Raw genomic sequence first — 14,068 nt, forward strand, 5'->3', positions numbered from 1 at the left:
GCCTAAATCTAGCCTCTCTACAATGAAAGCAGCCTGCAGATTCGCACAATCGATACTGATACAGTATCACAGGAGTGTAATAGACCCTGTTTAGAAATTTGAAGTGCATTAAGTGGTGCCTGCCGTTTAATTAAATATTTGTAGTCATTTCGCAACAATACTGCCAGGTGTTATCAATAACTATACCCAATTTGGTCTGCCAGTCTAGTCTGGCTCTAGTATTGCTCGATCTCCTGACTTCCTGGGTCAATCTATAAATGGTGGTCACTGTCTTTGTGGGGGAGGGGGAGCGTAAGAGAGAAGAGAGAGATAGTAATTCAGATGGCTCTTGCATGTCTTCCCCGAGTAGCTCCTGCAGAGCATGTCTGATCCTGAAACAAATTAAATTGTGTTATAGGTGAGTAGTCCTGTATCTTCGCTGCTACGTCTGCCCATCTACGAACCCTGCCGTCTAAAAACAAATCTCCCATTTTGGTGATCCTGAGTGTAGCTAGTGCTAGTGTTGCTTCCTTGTCTTTACTAACTGAGAGCCAGAGGCAACAATCTAGCGGAATCAGAGGTGAATACATGAGTGCGACCGCTTGTCTGTTTTAATAAATTATACCATGCGTGTATTGTGGAGTTAATAGAGTCCTGTCTACCGGTTCTCCTAATGGGGGGGCTGAAACAGCTTTTGTTGGAGAGTGTAAGGGTTTTGATGCCACCTTTTCAATATGTAAGTGCAGGAGGTCTAGCGGACCATGCATCCAGTAGTGTGCATGGGAGCTCTGTGCTGCTCTGTAATATAATTCTGAATCGGGTGCATTGAGGCCTCCCATGGAATAAGGCAATGTTAGTATGTCACATTGAACTCTGGGTTGTTTCCCAGGCCAGGCTAGCTTTATCAATAGTGACCGGAGGACTTTGTACATATTTCCCGGGAGTATTATTGGAATGTTTTGAAAGAGGAATACAAATCTAGGGAGTATTATCATTTTCTTTAGCAAAATTTTGCCTAACAGAGATAATGGAAGACGGATCCATCTGTTCACATAGTCTTCAAGTTTAGTGATAACCTTCCCATAGTTCTCCTTAAGTACCAATTCCGAGTCTGTGTGCACTTGAATGCCCAAATAGCGAACCAGGTCAGAGGACCACTGGAGTGGGAAATCCCGATCGGTAGGTGTCCTGGAAGGGCTAAGTGGTAAAATTCTGAATTTAGCCCAGTTGACTCTGAGGCATGCTATGGCGCTAAATTTTACAACTTCAGTAAGAACTGGAGTGAGATTCATGCTCGGTTCTCGATCGTATAAAAGCATACCATCTGCATATGCAGAGAGAATGAGATGATAGCCAGGAAAACAAATTCCCCTATGACCATGATACTCTCGGAGTGCACAAGCCAGTGGTTCTGCTACAATGGCATATAGTAGGGGGGGTGCAAAGGGCAACCCTGCCTAGTGCATCTACTTAATGGTAGTTCCTACAAATGTATTAAGTTATGGTTGTAATTGAGGTAACTGGTCAGTTTTTGAGTCCCCCTTTCAAGAAGTTTACCTTCATTTCTTTGGTGTATTCTTTAATGTATTCTCCGTGGATAAGAACTTGGGGCCTGGTTGTGGGTTTGGCGATCCATTGGATTGCCGAACTAGTGGTGATGGTTTGAGCCCGCCACACCTGTGGTCCGACTGCCTTATTACAAGTACCGTGGTAGAACCCTTTTGGGACTGCTGCAACCACCAGGGAACCGCATTCCCTGGCGGTGGTGCGGCGGTCTGGGGTAGCAATACGCTTGCCAAGCATATTCTGAGTTTCCCTACCGCCGGGCCTTTTCATGGCGGTAAGCCTATCATGAAAAGGCTGGTGGTTTCCCATGTACATTGGAATGCATGCAGGGTGGGTACATGGTGTGCCCCCCCTGTGTGCATGCATGCCCAGTTCCTGCACAGCATGGACTAAACAGTCCATGCTGTGCAGGAATTAGCTTTGGCATTCCAATTGCGGTGCCTTTAGAAGGCACACCCGTGGGAATGCCACAGGACCGTCCGCCAGACCAGGAGAAAACTCATAATCTGGCGGGTGGTTGGCGGTGCCGGATTGGGGCAGTGGTGATCCGCCTCGCTCCTGCACCGCTAATTCGTAATCAGCCCCTTAGTTATTAGACTTCGATCTTGCCAAACTCGTTGAAATCTTTTGCAATGATGTTAGCTTAGCGATTTGTGATTTAAAGTATTGGTTACCCGTGCACCAGGTCTGGTATTTTGAGATGGTGTCCCCCTCATTTGCAAATTATGTTATTGCCAGGTTTGCCTTATTTTTAGCATTTCTCAACTCATCAATCGATGTGTTTGATAGATCACTTCAGGTGAACAAGTACTTTCCAAGGAACGTCATTGAATTTAAGTGTCTAAATTGGAATACCTCTAATACAATGAACTTGTATTGGTGTCTGTTTCTAGAATTGCTGTTGCTGTTGTTTGAAGTGGATCAACGTGAATTTTATTTTATAAGATTGATGGGACAAACCAGCTAGAATTTTTTCTCGCAACGTATTCACTTCCTGTCATGATGCAGTTTTAGCTATGGCCGTTACTGGCCTTGCAGTCTTCTCGGGTGTTAATTTATCACCCACGATGTACACCTCAGGGTAGTTTTCTAACTTGTGAGATGAATCCTCTCCGCACGTTAAAACAACGTCACCCTTACGGAGGTTCTAGAGAATATTTGCTAACTTGTAATCGGCAGAAATGATTAAAGGGAAAGTATGGTTCGGGTTGTGAATGATTGAATCTATGTCAATATCATCGCAACCTGATTAATAAGGTCCTATGGAAAAGGTTTGACCAGGCCGAATGATCATGCTGGGGATATTTGTACTCCTTACATTAGTGACAGACCTTGCTGTTATAAGATGTTTCATGATAATAATCTTATTGCTGTTTATCTTTGAGTGCAAAGCAACACCTAGTATATTTTTTTTCAAAAAAAGAGCCCAAGAAAGGGCATTACCAGGGCTCCTGAAGTGTGATGGAAGACATCTTTAAAAACTTTAGGTTCGAATTTGAGAAACGTTCACATAAAGAAATGTATTTGATTAATAGCCCAAAATTATAAATCAAAAATGACAAGTAGCTTAAAAAAGAATTACTTAAATAACAGGGGTGCTAGCTCACCTTATTCTCCACTCCTTACGTCTGCAATTTTTTTACGGCACTTGTTTTCATAATTACCATTGAGCCATGAAGCAGTGTCTTTCTGTTATCTTCAATCACATAGGAGCAGGAGGGGCAAGAGCACGCCAAAAGCTTAGTATAACCATTTAAATTGTATTCTAGGAACTCCTTCTTCCCCGTTTCTGCAAGAGAAAAAGGGAACCCACCATCTTTCCTTCGGTGTAGTGGTAACTGCAGTTTGTATTGGGATGTATTGCTCAGTGAAATGTCCCTTCTCAACCTTTGAAAAGTAATTTATTGCTGAATTAATGTGTGTTATAGCTGTTAAATTTTATCCCAACGCATTCCTTGCCCTTCCTTCTTACCTTACTTTTTCTAACTCTACCACTTGTGTTGTATTTGCCACAACATTTTTGTATCAAGGTATTCCTAATTTTTTGCCCTGAGCTGCACCCTCAGAGCAGCAATTCTGCCATTCAAAATTACGACTTGCCAAGCGTTACTAAAAATACTTGGGTAATTTATAACTTTCCCCAAAATATTCCAGGACTGGAGTTGGCATACTAAATAAGCCTCCTACAATATTTGGGGGAAAGTTGCTCTTTCCCCAGATATTCTAGGACTGGAGTAGAATAGTAAATTGACCTTTAAGTGTCCAACACACCCACTGCTGCCCTGAGGGCCTAGTTCAGGGGGAAGAGGAAAAATGAATGTGATGGTACATAGTGAACTTTTGGTTCCAGGCAAACGTCTTTGGTACTTTGCTTTCTCCCTGCAGTAACCTTAGTCTTCTGTCTGGCGAGTTACCACAGTACATGCCATTTCCTAGTGTTCACAAATGGGTCACAGATATTTTCCAAATCCAGGAATATTCTCCTTTCGTTCTTTCATTTCTACAACCTCTGCTTTCATGATAGGCCTACAGAAGGATGACCATATCCCTGCGCAAGTGGAATTGACAACATATGTGCCCTTCTCAAAGTGCAAGGGAGGAAAGACTCCCCTGCCTAGTACTGATTGGCATCTCCCGGTTGATTGCAAACTTCCATATTCATGAGTTGAGCTTGGCTACCCACATTTACCCTGGGTGGTGACAGGTCGAGAAAGTGTGAAAGCCAGCCATTCGCCCATTAGGAGCCTAAGGTAAAAAAAATTAAGTATTGTGAAATATGCACTCTGAACCAAGTTGTATGGCACTAAGACTTTGGCAAATCCTGAATGTATGTGTCACAATATTGCTTTAAATACCTGAGCTCTACTGTACAGGCAACTTGAATTACTGTATATATATATATCTTACTAATTTCCGCTGAGGCTCCCACCCGAGATAACAAGAGCTATGAGATTACCGTGGAGAAGGGGAATAAGAGGGGAGACAGTAACCAGATTTATTTTTTAGCTCAACTCAGGTGAACCAACCTAGAGGAGCTAGAATAGGCATTAACTATTTCAGAAAACTGTAACTGATCTAGCCAACTCCCATGACTGCCCCCTGCAAATGTTTGTCTTTAGTACATGCAATGTTACAAACCAACTCATATAAACAACACTTTAATCAATGTCTCTTTTGACCCTCACAATATCTTTAACAACTCTTGAAAATCAGTTAACTTCTTTCCTACGGTACTAGTGCCCTGAAAGTTTTAAGGAGACAAGCGTGAAAATTTGGTCGGAGACAGTTTCCAGCTTTGTGCAGCACACCCATGTACATATCGTTGCTATATTCTTCTCATGCCTGTGGAGCTTCTAAGCACAGTTCACATTCAGCACAGTTTACAACTTGCACTGATCGTTTGCTCATACCTTTGAACGCTATGGGGCTTATCACTGACCCCGCTTTAGTATAACAAAGAAGGACTAGGAGGAGGCCTCTTACTTAGTGTCAGGTGGCTCTGTGATCTCCTGTCTTGACTGCTGAGACATGTAATGAACACAAGAATAGTTTCAGACAACAAGGTGCGAGAAGATGCGGCTTCAGATCCAACCAGGGCTGGGATATAAACCAGCAATTGGATGCAAACTATGTTTTACTGGGAATGAGTTACACTACAGTGCAGCAGTGCGCCCATCCTTGATTTCAAACTAGAATTATTCTGCACCAAATGTTGCCTTGAAGTTGAGTTCAACTCCAAAGATGCCGGTGTGACTTGGGCCACTCAACCTCCAAAGCTGCCAGGCCATAAATAGACGCAGTACATGAGGAAGAGTACCACTGCTGGGCTTTGCCACAACCAATGGCTTTATTCAGACAGTAAGTTTCTAGGTATGTAACATTCAAAGGTAATCTTGTCTTTTTTTCAGAAGAGGGCTTACTGTGCTCCCTATACAGAGGCGCTGGAGCCTCATGCTTTAATTAGAAAGGCTCGGAGCAGCAGGCACTGCTCCTCTCCATTTGTATTGTAGTCCCCTCGATCCAGAGGACTAGTAAGCCCCACAAAGTTCAAGCTCAACTAAACATCAGCTCGCCATAGCGAGTGGGTGAGAGGAATTTTAGAGGCTTGAGTTGTAATGTAATTTACCAGTGGAGAGATCTTCAGTACCTGCATCCGGGATAGATTCTCATAATAAACCCCCCCCAAAAAAACCTTTTGTTTATCTTAAAGAAAGAATTGAGGATTTGCTTGAACTAGATGGCTTTAAAAATCTATCTTAATATCTGGTTCTGGAAATGGGTTCCCCCATCACTGTTTATTCTGTGATTTGTTATCATTCGCAGTATCCAGTCTTGCAACAGTGTATTTTTCACTAAGTTGGCATCTACCCTAGCAACCAGGCAGGTCTTTGTCCAGAGAAAAAATATACTAAGTATTGCTCTTACATGTTTATAATTACAACATTGAGGCATCGGTTTAAAATTAATCGGTACATGGACGATGGCCCCCCCACTGCATGGGGTTGGGTGCTTGTGTTGTGTTGTGTTGGTTGCCTTGCCTACATGATGAGCCTGACAAATGGCACAGATGAAATTTTTGTGCCACAGATGTAAAATGTGGAGCATACCTGTTAATATCTTCAATAGCAATTGTTCCACTTTTTCTGAGATGTGCAGTTCCATGACACGAACAGACAAGCTAAGGGTGCAGGACTTTAGGTGGTGGTCCTGGAAGTGCCATATAGTGCACATGTAATTTACATCCTACTCTTCACCATTGTACTTTTTCCCCTTCCGATGCCAAATTTTTGTTCTGAAACTGTGGGGATGGTGGGGAGAGAATATCTGTTGTCTAGGGAGGGCGACCTCTCCGGCTGCAGCATCAGTCCGAACATTTCAATTCATTTTTGTCATGGACAGTTTGCGCTTTCAGTGAGTAATTAAAGATCATCCTGCAGGTCTGCCACATCAGGGCCATTCTTGATTTGCTCTTTCTTGATGTTAGAAATCCCTGCAGTTTCCACAGTTGTCCATAGTCGTGCACGACTCCAAATGCATAGTGGAAACCAGTAAAACTATTAGCAGTCTTTTTTTCTGCAGGTGGAGGCATGCTTGAGTAAAGACCTCCAACTCAACTACTTGGGTGTTACAACTGATGTTGGTCAAGTGGACACTCGCTGTGGTCTCGTGTTAAAATCTATGCAGGGTATGATTAAATGAGCAGTAACAGTATGGCAATGGTGGAATTCACCTTCCTGGATACAGGGTCAAAGAGATGCAAGTTTTAGAACAGGATCACGTCAGGATCTAGAGAGGGAGATATCACCTGCAGACAGAAGTAGTGTCTCATACTTCGTGAGACAGGCGTTTGACGTTGGCTTTATATTTTAACAGTCGGGTATAGTAAGGTATTTGGGACTGCCAGATTGATATGGATCGGAGTACAGAAGTGTCTAATAACTGCGCAACTGCTGCTGTGGACACAGCTCGCAAGCACGGAGGCAGTCCTGCTGCCACTGGATCAAAGGCAGTACCTAAATGAGCCACCAGATGGCATCTGGGTTAGCATCCCAAGGGTGAATTCCCCATTTCATGACCGAACAAAGTGAATGGCTTCTAATAATCGGGGAGACATAGAGCAGGGGCTCGGGCCAGAGCTTGTTTTAACGTAGTGAATGCTTGTTCTGCTTTGTCCGTCCGTTGCAGTGGCTCAGGGGTATGTAGTTTGGTGAGGTCTTGAAGGGGGTTTGAGGCCTACTCTAAAATTCACTGATGAGAACCTTGCTATCCCTAGAAATTTTGTATTTTAGGAGACTGTTGTGGGGTAAAGAGCCCTGAGAATCACATCTATTCTAGATGCTGCCAAGTGTTGCTGATGTGCTGATAATATTGAGTTCCAGTTAATGAACCTTGGGCAGACACAGCTTAAATGTTTTACGAGAGCCAACAAAAGATTGTCTATGTACTGTGTTAATACAGACTCGTCTCAAGAACCATATGATTTCAAAGTCCTTCTTTAGGTTCTGATAGAAGAGAAAGTGTGGCTCAGTATACTCTACAAGCAGTCTTAGCCATGTGAATTGGGACTCTAAAATGTGAACTCAAAAATGAACAGGCTATCAGGATGAATAGGTGTAGAAAAGAACACAGGTCTACCACAGTGAAATAGTTTACTATAGCGGGATGCACAAAGGAATTGGTAGGATTAGGGACAATCAGGAACGTACAAAGAATAACTGCATTATCTGCAGTATGTTGTACAAAGCAGTGACAATCATTTCCGGACATTTTAACAGGTAAAATTGGAGTACTGCATTAACTGATAACGGGGCGCTAATTCACTGGGCTGTTCAGAGTGACATAGGTCAAATACCGCTCTGTTTCCTGCGCAATTGCATATTGGGGTATCCTCACCTGTGGTTTTTTCAGGGTTCAACCAAATGTACACCAGTTGGGCAGATTGCATTGGTCCTACTTCGTCTCCTTGAGGGGAGCAAACGAAAGTGCATACCAGAGACAAAAGGTGTTCCAGTGAGTTAGGGATCACTACAGGGGAAACTTGATCAGTGAGATACATAAGGGTCAAGACTGCAAATTCATTTTTGCAGGGATATCGAGAAACTTCCAATCTGCGGTGCAATGAGTAGTACACACAATGTACAAAGAGATTCCTATGTAATAGATTGGCAAGCGAAGACTGGCTAAGGATGAGTGGTACCTGGCCAGAAATTGAGCCTAAAGTGATTGTATCCGGTTGGAAACTGGGTGAGGTACATCATTATTTGCTATCCCTGTTGCATTACAAAGCACCTATGTAAGGGGCAGAACAGGGAAATCAGAGGCTTTCAATGCGGAACAGATGGAATTCATATTAACCATGACCCCACTGAGGTGCACTATTTTGTCCAAGACAAGGGTTCCTTCTTGGGTCATCCTTGTAACACCACTAATTTCTCCAAATTCACACTGCATGCTCATTCAGCAAGACTCCTTTAGCCAGCTGCGATGATGGGCAGTACTTTCACGCTGTTCACTTGCTAAAGAGCTGTAACACTAGGTATAAATCTAGACTTCGCTCAGTCATATTTCATTGTAAAAGGGAAAAAAGGACAATACAGAAACAGGAGGAGAAAAATGCAATGCGCTTCATGAACCTCTGTATTCCATATGAGATATGATGTTTTTGCTTTAAAAAAAAGTATGAGTATTTGTGCTCTAGGACTCCATTTAAGGCTGAAACGTGGTCAACGATTATGTACATTCATACTCCTCACACTCAAGACACTCAACGCACCATTCCCCTTTGTAATATGCATTATTGAAATGTCTCATACATTCCTGGTGCATCCTGCCAAACCTGCCCGTTTCCTGTTCGAGTGGTGCCAGCTTATGCCAATATTTGAGCATGACATCCTACCTATGATTCCCGCTATAGAGACTTAAAAGGTCACCTCTCTTTGTTTAGAGTAGCAGTGTGGCACCTCCGATTTGGGAAGGAAAGATACTGTTACAGCCATTCAGTGTTTGTCGTAGCCATCTGAAGTCGCAGCACCAGGCAGTCAAAGAATGTCACTAAACAGCAGCTCTATAAGGAACCACCGTTATTGAAAACAGTTGGAAGGTGACGATTGTCACCAATGTCGAACACTGTGTAAACAAGTTGGCTGGCTGGTCATTACTTTTTTTAGTCTATTTACGTACACGTTTATGATTAGTTGACAATCTGCTCCCCATTTAGAGGTAAAAAGTACGAGGTTGAAGATGTCTTATTCAGAGAAGAGCTGTCTCTGTTTCTCATGCGTCAAACACTTATCACTAAAACAGACAGCCTTTCTTGAAATGCTTGCAGAGGGTCTGCACTGGCTCTTCAGAATGTTTTTCTTTCCCTTGCCCTACTCATTCGAATTCAAACGTATACATTATTTAAGCAACGGTGCATAGTCTGGTTTTGGACCTAGTTTCTCTACTTCCACCCCTTCCCTTCCTTTGGATTATACACTGTATTCCTTGACCACCTGTTGCCAAACACTAGCAAAACACCCACTCTCCAGATACTGCCTCCTGCCCTTCACCTTGCCAGATACTATTTCCTGTAATCAGTTTCCATATGCAAAAACGTTGGGCCCATGTTTTTGGTTTCCACTCCCCCAACCTACCTCCCCAGGCACCACCCATGGAGCCGCACCTACTTTCTGGGCTCTGGTCCCATAACCCTTCATTCACCAGAACATTTAACTCCTCTCTATCCACAAACACTGTTTAATAATAAATCGTCCTTCAAGACTTTGCTGTCTTAACTATCCCCCTCGCCATACTGTTGAAATATCGCACTCGTTGCCTGACACTGTCCCATAATCAACTCCTTCCCAGACAGTGGCTCAAAACCTGTTCCTGGTCACCAGTCTCTAAGCCTTGTAAATGGCGTCTCCTCTCCCATATTGGCCAGCATAATCACCCTCACTTTACTTATAACCAACACCATAACCCAGACAGAATGCAGGTTCCGATTGTGCCATATGACATAATGACCCACTCTACAGATTCTGCTGCCAGGAGCTATTGTCACCAAAAAAGTACCCTACACAATCACTTTACATATTTGAATAAATTACACAATTTTGCCTTCCCCGGAAGTATGATTACTTAACCCATGTACCACACTCTTTTTCTGCAGTTGATTCCTGGAGTAAACTCCAAGAGGCGGCGTCTGGGTTTTGACTGGGGCCCTGGAGAGCTTCTGCTATGTGAGACATGGTTTTCCAAAAAAGGTGAGATTGTGTGCAGAAACTTAACTTAAATTGTAGTTGGCATCTAGAAATTCTTTCAAGCCGCACTCCAGACTTGCCAAGAGACCTACATCTACAAAAAGCAAAAATCATATAAGCACATATTAAACTAATAATATACTAGGACAATGGAAAAACACAACACATTCTCAATCATAACTGTTGCGTAGCTGGAAGACTGACTTGCAGTTATATCAAGTTAATCAAAACAAATACATTACTAAAAGCACAGATTATTTATTAAGCGTCAATCGGATTCTGGTTTACTCTTACAGATGCTAAAATAACATTACTCCCAGCCAGCTGTGCAGACCTTTTGATACTGTACATCATAGTACAGTTGAAATCAAGACAATAATTAATTCCTTTTGCACCAGAGCGCCTCAGGCACTTTATTTCACCTTTTCTGGCTCGCTGCGAACTGCAACTTCAATTATATTCCAGAATGTACATAACTATCACTGAAGCAGAAAACATCTGTTTGATGGTTCAGTTAAAATTCCCTCTAATAATATAAGATTTTAATAATTTAGGCTAGAGGCCCTTTCATTTTAGTGCACAATCGTAGGTTTATCATAACTTCTCTGAAAGCAGTGTCAGCAATATGTTGAGCAGTACACACACTGAAGCTGAATTCAGCTGCTTCCACTTGCATAAATCTGAGGCACATGAACCCAATTATCGCTTTTAAGTGGAGATTATAGGTATATATATATATATATATATATATATATATATATATATATATACACACACTTACCCTTCCTACAAGGTCAACTGTTGTACTACTTTAATTGATTCTTATTTGGTGAAGTAACCATAAGCTGAAGATTCCAAACTGGCTAAATCTATATCCAGCCAGAAGAGGCTCTAGATAGGTGTCCCAAGGGTTCATGTATCGCTTATGCTTGAACATACTTTTTTGTGAATAAATCCTTTCAGAGTGCCGCCACTTGTTCTCTTTACTTTGAAAATATTTTTCAAAACAACAATTCAGTAAACAGTGACTGCTTTATAAGATCAAATTCAATACTAATGTGGGCTTAAGAATTTATTTATTCAGTTGAAAACTTCTTTAAGCCAGTTAGATTGACTGAGAAAGCTATTACGGTTATCAAGTTTATAATGGTACAATACTGAGCCAAATATTAGTATGGGGCAGAGCATTTCTTCTATTTCTTGTAACATTGAGATGGTTGAGAGACTGGGGTCCTGCTTATGCAATGTGACCATTGCATGAGATAAAATCAATACTTTTGTGTTCAGTTAGGATAAGTGAACTTTACTTCATATAGACGCTGATAACCTTTCCCCTATATAATCCTATTTTTCCAAAGTAGGTATGCCACGACCCTCTTAAACTACTTTATTTGAATTTCTTCTCCCTAAAAAGAGTTGTTTGTGATGTTAATGGTATTTACAGTATGTTTATTTTGGGAATTTAAATTGATACTGCCTTCCAACAGGCAATGCAGCTTCACTGCAGTATGGTGAAGCTGAAAGTGGCTTATAACCCCTATATGATTGTCCCTAACGTTCGTGGCAATGAGCGTACCTTCTGCAGTGATGACTCTTGCTGTGCCATAGAGGTAGAAACCTGAGAATGCTAATTGGCAACCCCTATTTCACACCCCGGTTGGTGAGAAGTTTGAGAGGTACACATTTCTTTTCTCAAGTAATTAATGGTGCTGCAGATCACTAGCAGGATGTTAGTAGAGCTGCTCAAAAAGTGAATGAGATATACATAATTAGAAAGCAATGTATAGACCAACCCAAAAGGAAATCTACAAACCCAATAATCTAAAATGTATTAAACATTACTTTGAAGGATAACCTAAAAAACGTACCTTAACTTTGAACTCTTAAATGTAGCATGAAACTTACACATTAGTGCTCCCCGTTCACATCTAGCAATATCAAGCCATAGAAGCGGTTTTAAATGCAACATTAACAGAGGGTGGCTTGTTTCACCAAGCTTCGTGTTATAAGTTTCAAGTAATAGACTTCTAAAATCCAGAATTTTTTATTTTGTAATGTTTATATTGTTTCTAATGTTGAAGTACATCCTAAAAACCCGACATGACAGTGAAACGCAAATTGCAACCATGTGTGTTAGTAATGAATTGCCATATTGCTATTAATAGGCAGCACCAAAACAAACACCATGCACAAATGATAATTTCTGCATATATAGACGTTAAGGGTGGGTTGGTTTTTCACCAAGGTTGTTCATATCTTAGGTAAGGTACTTTGTTTTTATGGTACATATTTTCTTAACCTTCCTTCTGTATTTGACTCGATTTTCTATTAGAGGATGCATTCATAGTTATTTGTATTCCTTGGTGCAAAAAAGTACGACTAGTATTTTCTACATTTAACTATATGAAAATGTACATATCACCTGCGGAGATCCGTAGGGTTTCTTTACTAAATAGCCATATGTAATTCAGAAGTACATTTTTGTTGTAGCCCTGTGATCTACACATCATGTTATTTATTGACTTTCTGTAACATTTTAATCATGACAGTATTACGGTTTTGTTAGCATTGTTATAGTAGGAGCACAGGAAATTGACTTGGTGCACAACTGTATATGCTTCATTACACTTCAACCAGTATGCTAATACTCTCCATCAATAGGGTTGAGCCCGTGTTTAAGTTTACCTGGTGGGATAATTTGCCCCATTCAGTCCTTATTAGGATCAAAGCATGCAGTCAGCAAAATTGCGTTTTTCTATAATTTATGTTGCTCTTAATCACCATACCTACTCAGAGACTGTCACTTGCTCAGAACTGGGACTGGTTCAAACGAGGGATAGGCTAAATGACGTGGCATATGCTTATTGTCTTACACTTTCCATACTTCTAAACTATACAGATGGTTGCCTGTTTTACTACATTTATTGAAGCAAATTCATGGTTGTCTAAATTTATGTGTAGAAATTGGTGAAATCTGATAATAGACAATGAGAGCATGATTGAAGTTGCTGTGAGGTAACTCCAAACAAACAGGTTGATGCTTGCCAGTGTATCATTTTATGTTGTAAATAAATAGTCCATATGTCCTTATAGCACACCCCTTTACAATTGTTACGAACAAAGTAAGGAATGAGGAGAGTTGCTATGGGGAATTCATAAACCACATGTTCACCGGGCAGCCCTGACCCCACAAACATAACGAGAAAACCACCACTAAAAGTCCTTCCTAAGCTATATACAATAATACCTTGTCTAATGCTACACTGCCCAATATTTTCCGGGTTTACATGCTTCCTGCTTCCCACAGAAAAATATGCCTTGTCTCCTGTCACTTACCTGTTACATCCTTTTGTGCCTTTCCTCTTGGAGGGTGTTCTAAAAGTAGCAACTGTAGTACTTAGCTGATCTCTGATTGGTTGGTGGGTGTTTCCAAGAACAGGCATATTTGCTCTGGTTACGGATAATTAGTAGATGGTATTAGGAAACAGTGCTGCACTGCTATGAAGATGTCTCTTTGTGTACTTCCAGGCATTTTATATGGGGTCTGAAAAAATCGCAGTAATGGTACCAAAACACACAACGAAATATAAAAAAATTAATAAGATAAAACGGCCATTGAAGGATAGTATGATTGAGAGCATAATAAATGTATGCCCTTTTTTGACACCTCCTTGAAAAAAAAGCAAAGGTTGAATGCACATTTTCCCTCATGAACTATTTGATGGTTGTCAGTCATATGATGCTTCTTGCTGGCACTGTTATTGACTGGTTCTAAAACG

The 14,068-nt window shown here is 41.3% G+C and overlaps 1 protein-coding gene across 1 annotated transcript in view; it reads left to right on the forward strand.

The window, feature by feature from the left end:
- The window catches only part of NUP85 (nucleoporin 85), a 394,523-nt gene that overhangs the window by 40,180 nt on the left and 340,275 nt on the right, over positions 1-14,068 (forward strand). Inside the window, exon 2 of the mRNA XM_078654507.1 lies at positions 10,199-10,292. Coding sequence (XP_078510633.1) covers positions 10,199-10,292 — 94 coding nt within the window. The remainder of the gene's footprint in view (positions 1-10,198; positions 10,293-14,068) is intronic.

This window comes from Lissotriton helveticus, chromosome 7 (assembly GCF_964261635.1).
Source record: "Lissotriton helveticus chromosome 7, aLisHel1.1, whole genome shotgun sequence".
Classification (NCBI taxonomy): Eukaryota; Metazoa; Chordata; class Amphibia; order Caudata; family Salamandridae; genus Lissotriton; species Lissotriton helveticus.